Here is a 6,000-nt window from a genome sequence, read left to right as displayed (position 1 = left end):
ACCGCTATTAAAGAAAGTATAGTGAATTTTATAAGCAAGTCCCGTTTAACTCGTAATTTCCGACAAACTTTTTATATTAAAGCAAAATATATATTCTCCTCCTTTTCGGATCTAAACGGGAAAACATTGCACTTTATTACGTTATGTCAAGTGATCTCTGGTAGAGTTTTGTCTCATTGGCACTCATCATACCGTATATATCTTCTCATTTCATATAGCTTATGCATTACCCAAATACGATATATTTTGTTGTTTGTTGTTTACGTTACTTTCATTGGGAAATATTCAATGCATTTTCAGTACAACAAAACATTATAAGAAGTATCCATATTGATGTGCAAAACAAAAATTGCAAGCGAAATACAAAACTTATCCCAAATAATCGGTAATCGCCGTAACGTCTAACGTCTACGTCATTTGGTTTCTGGTGGAAAGTTGTCTCATTTCATTGTTACCAAATCTTCCTATTTTTGTATTGTATACATCTAAAAAAAAAGCTTTCAGCCACATTAGAAATTTGGGACAGTGTCCATCGTAAATGTACTTAGAGAAATAAAAGTAGAAAACAAATCTTGATCTGTTTTCCGCATATGAGATTTGCAAAACTTTACACTGCTTTGTATTAACCAATCCATTTAAATCACAGTCGGAGAAACCAAAGAATGAATAAATAATTCAACATTTCAATTGTCTAATAAAACAGTTAAGTGAAAAATGTAAAAAATTCTTATCGATTAACAATCTAGTACTAAACACATTCTAGGTCGAAGAAATCTTAATGGTCAAGTCTCATTTCAACAAAAGTAATTACAATTTCAAAAAACGCCCTATCTGAAAATCACTTACCAATGAAGTACATGACAGCTATGCATTCGATAATTGTTTGCTCTTACATAATTTTGAATGTTTTATTTTCCACGTGCGAGTGTCGAGTATATAAATACATTGTAACTTCGAACGACTTAACTTTGCAAAGAGAATTGGATCACCGTGTCTTGTTTTGGATCATTTGTTCCTATATATTTTTCTTTTAGTTGGAAATTACTGCGGAGAGTATCGCCAGGGACAAATTAAACAGCTTATCTATAAAACTAATGGTATTAGAAGATCAGTTTATAATTGTTACAAGTGTTGAAACTTGACCGATTACAACTTCGAGTACAGTATAAAGAAGAATTTACTTAAACGTTCTTAAGAAAAATGTGTTATATGTCAACGTTTCAACCAATGTAAATTTTTCGCAAGTTAATCTCGAGTAAAAAAACACTGAACGGAAATCGTCTTGGTCAGAAACACATTCGGAACACTCTGGATAATTCGTATAAAATTATCTACTCGAATCAATAGAAAGCTTGAGCATTTTCAAATTATTCAAATATTCCCAAGATAAAGTTTCTACAAGAAATAAATCATGGACGACATAAATTGGTTATTGTTGACACTGACGCTTCCATGTACTAGAAGGAGACGGAACTAATAGGTTTTGTCTTCAAAACAATCATTAGCATTTAGTTTTGCCTCAAACAATGGACACTTGATTATATAAACTGATATCTGTAAATATATGCCCGTTTAGTTTTGCCATTCGTAGAGGTTTTCTTTTTAACGTTAATCATGGCGTACAAGTTCCCGGACTTTGATTACATAGAGGTATGTGTATTTTTTTCCATTTTTAATTAAGGATTATATTTTTTGCTGTTTTATTTTATTTTATTTTTCTCTTAATTGGTTTGTGTTGAGGGGAGAGGGGTTAAAAGCTTAACCGTTTGCTACCATTGTCTGTAACACTGCATCTGTTTGTTAATATCATACTAATACAACGTAGTTTGGTATTTGGTTTATTTCAAGATATGTTTTTAATTGTATAGTTTTATTTTATTTTATATATTGTATACTAGAAAATAATTGTCTGAATTCGAAGCATACTTGAAAAACACTTTCAAGCTAAAAGTTTTTTGAAATGATAGTTTTCCGTTTTTTGGAGTTAACTTTAATTTACTTCATTTAAAGTCTTTGTGTTTTTTGCTGTACATTAGTTTTGACTCTTTTAATCTCCCCTCTACTTGATAAAAGGAAACTCATTCTTTATCACTTATCCTAATATAATTATTTTGATTTTCCTGATAATATAAGTAATTTCTTGAAGCACGACATTCACCTTCATATTTTACGATATTGTAAACTGATGTAATTAGAACCAATTGGTACCCGACTTGCTCTCCTTCCGTCTTGCATCGATTTATAGATTTATTTACATTAATTTAAAACCTAAATGAAATAGTTGAATACAGTACATACATTACAGGAATTCAAGTGAACTTCTTGCGTCTTATCAACACTGTACAAAATAAAGATAACTTCATACATGCCAATTGATTCATTGTTGCAAAGGCATTTGTAATTCTGTTGAAAAAATAATTGTAGTGTAAATTTGCTGTTGGAAGGAAAACGAGATTGTCATGAGATAACAAAAAATGCATTGCCATATTTTTATCTGATGTAACACAAATGATGTTGGTTAATTCAACAAATGGTCAGAGAATTGTACAATAATTTTCAAAATGATAAAAAAAACACTTTCACTGTTCTAACATAATACTACTAACTACCTGTTCATCACAGGTATTTTTCCAAACCATCTAGCATTTTTTTAAATAATAGAATAGTTTAAACATATTTATTTATAGTGGATTGGGAAACAAGTTTTGCAACTTATATTAATCCCTTTCCACTTTGCGGGTGCGAGTGCTGCCTTGTAGCGGCATTAGCCTACTCTTTTTCGAAATCTATATACAAGGGTGTCTTTAACGTGCAAGAGATCTGTCTCTCTCTTAACACGGGCCAGCCATTTATCGTCCCCTTCCGACGGACTATCATTGTTTCCTCAAGAACATACTCGCAGATGGTGTCAAGGGAGAACCGAAAATTGAGTTTCTGAAATTTTCATCCCAAACGGGAATCGAACCAGGAACCTTTGTGTTAGTAGTCCGATGCACTAACGACTACACCACGGCTCTCTTTATATAGAGATTTATACATGGCCTTTTCCATATCAGCCTGGGTATCATCCCGAGACCCCCATATCAGCCCGAGACGGAGTCGAGGTGCTGATATGGGTCGAGGGATGATACCCAGGCTGATATGGAAAAGGCCATGTATTAATCGCTTTATCGTATACTTCCGACAACAGTTTTATGTATGGCAAATAAACAAATGCAATCACTAAAACAGTCTTAAACTTTATAAAGAAGTTAAATTATGAATCAAATCAGGCCCGTAGCCAGGAATTTCCAATGGGGGGGTTCGTTGGACTCATGAACTCGACTTTAACAGTCACAATTTGAACAAAACGTTGACTTTAACAGTGCTTATTTGATTTCAAGGGGGGGGGGGGGGGTTCGTCCGAACCCCCCGAACCCCCCCCTGGCTACGGGTATGCAAATATACTATAATTGTCCAATAACTGCATCACTACCTCCATATATATATTTATTGTAACATTTCCTAAAAAGGCATTTTGAAACATTGAAAATTTGAAAGAGTGTTATGAACATTATTATTCCATGTTTGTTGTACTATAAAATGATTCATAATTGTCAATGGCACTTGCATGATTTTGTTAGCATGTACTAAACTATCCCCACAAAAGTTCCCGTAAATTTTGACGTCGTCATGAAAATTATCTGACGTCACAATGGAAAAGTAAACAACCCATACCGGAAACACCGGAAGTAACTTGCACGAGAGGCACTATTATGGGTTTTGTGCACGAGATGCACCTGATATGGGTTATCAGCCCGGGTGGGAAATTATGGCTTGTGTACTTCCGCTCATTACACATATGCAAAAGCTATCATATCAATGCTAAGTATATGATAAAATAGAATAAAGACGGGAATGAATAGTGTATAAAACGGATAGTATGCAGGTATTACTAAAAATACTGGACAGTACAACTGACCAAACCAACAAACAACACCCGACCAATATGGAAAGATCACCCAAAAGGAAGTTATTTTAAACAACGGTCATATTCCTTATGTACTACAGTAACTGTCATATACCTTCATAATATGCGCTGTAAAGGACTTCATAAAAACTTCAATATATAAAGCCATAATTAATCCATTTTCGATTATAACATGCGCAAATGCATATTTTTGACTTCTTTTTTCCTTCATTGAAATTACAATAATTGTGTTTTGTAAAAATAAAAAAGCATGGGAACGAATAAAATGTGGATGTAATCTGTCAGATAAATAGAGAATAATACATGGCAAAATCCGTATCATATGTCGTATTATCCCGAGACATCAATATCAGCCCAAGGGCCTTTAGGCCCGAGGGATGATATTGGTCGAGGGTGATACGGCATGTGATACGGATTTTGCCATGTATTATACGCTTTATCATATATTTCAACAGAAGAGTATTATATTTTATGAACTGTTTTCTGATCCATAGCACTGGGTTACCATCAGTCCTGCTTTTGTCTTGTTTCAAAGCCTTAAAATAACTGCTCAGTTAATTATACGAAGCACCTGGGTTACCTAACAATCTGTTGTTTTAAAAATATTTTGTTTATTATTGTATTTATTTGAGTGTTTTGTATTTTTTATAGTTGCACTTAGTGTGCCTAAAAATATGTTGTGAAAACTTGATGTTCGTGACGTCACATACAATATGAAAACTTGACGTTCGTGACGTTACATACAAAACAATGACGTCATTAAAAAAAAATATTTTGAGGAAATTTTTTCTTAAGCCAAAAAAAAAAACAACAAAAAAACTGACTTCATGTAAAAAAAAAAAAAAAAGGTATGCGATACGGGTTTTACCATGCGATACGGGGTATGCGATACAGGGTAGGTGATACAGACTGGAAAAACGAATCTTTATTACATATACAAAATAGCTGTATTTTGTACTAAATATATGATAAAAGCTGTTATTATGGTCTTATTATATATACTTGTTGCACATATTGTCTTTTAGCATATCAACATTATGGCACTGTACAGGATAAAAAGTAAAATAACAAAAATACAGATTTCCAAGGAAATTCAAAACGGAAAGTCCCTTATCAAATGAGAACTAAACGTTCAACAAAGAGTATAGTTAACAAAAAGTACAAAGTGATTTTGAAAAAGTTTTTGATTATCATGGTTATCAAAGGCTTTTCTACCTCAGGAATAGATTACCTTAGCTGTATTTGGCAAAACTTTTAGGAATCTTCGGTCCTCAATGCTCTTCAACTTGGTACTTTATTTGGCTTTTTAAACAATTTTTGATTCGAGCGTCACTGATAAGTCTTTTGTAGACGAAACGCGCGTCTGGCGTATATATAAAATCTTAATCCTGGTATCTATGATGAGTTTATTTACAACCACTGGGTCGATGCCACTGCTGGTGGAGATTTATTTCCCCGAGGGTATCACTAGCCCAGTAGTCAGCACTTTTGTGTTGACTTGAGTTATCATTGATATGTGCATAATAATAAACTAACTGTTAACAAAACATCAAATTTTTGAAATACTAACGCTTTTCTACCTCAGGAATAGATTACCTTAGCTGTATTTGGCAAAACTTTTAGGAATTTTTGGTCCAATGATCTTCAACTTCGTACTTTTGTTAGCCTTTAAACATTTTTTGATTCGAGCGTCACTGATGACTCTTTTGTAGACGAAACGCGCGTCTGGCGTATATATAAAATCTTAATCCTGGTATCTATGATGAGTTTATGTATCGAGAACACTGTCGTGATATCACAAGACCAGAGTTCATGTCTGCTGTGCTATCGGTGTTGGTCAGAACCACATGGTTATGCCACCATTAATCTCGCCAGTCAGAACTAAAGAAATTATTTGGCTGATTTACATAAAAATGTAAATGAATACTCTGAATCTAAATTAGAGATAGATGCAACATCTAGAATACATATGCAGCACAGCTTGGAATAATAGGTTTAATAAGCGCTCAACGGAATATAACTTCCGATGA

The 6,000-nt window shown here is 33.5% G+C and overlaps 1 protein-coding gene across 1 annotated transcript in view; it reads left to right on the top strand.

Moving 5' to 3' along the window:
* The first annotated feature begins 1,202 nt into the window (after positions 1–1,202).
* Positions 1,203–6,000, top strand: part of LOC143070654 (putative G-protein coupled receptor 139) — a 28,387-nt gene continuing 23,589 nt past the window's right edge. The window contains exon 1 of the mRNA XM_076244870.1: positions 1,203–1,650. Coding sequence (XP_076100985.1) covers positions 1,615–1,650 — 36 coding nt within the window. The 5' untranslated portion in view covers positions 1,203–1,614. The remainder of the gene's footprint in view (positions 1,651–6,000) is intronic.

Source organism: Mytilus galloprovincialis, chromosome 4, assembly GCF_965363235.1.
Source record: "Mytilus galloprovincialis chromosome 4, xbMytGall1.hap1.1, whole genome shotgun sequence".
In the NCBI taxonomy this organism is placed as follows: Eukaryota; Metazoa; Mollusca; class Bivalvia; order Mytilida; family Mytilidae; genus Mytilus; species Mytilus galloprovincialis.
The sequence above is the reverse complement of the archived record's forward strand: the minus strand, read 5'-3'. Positions and strand labels throughout refer to the sequence as shown.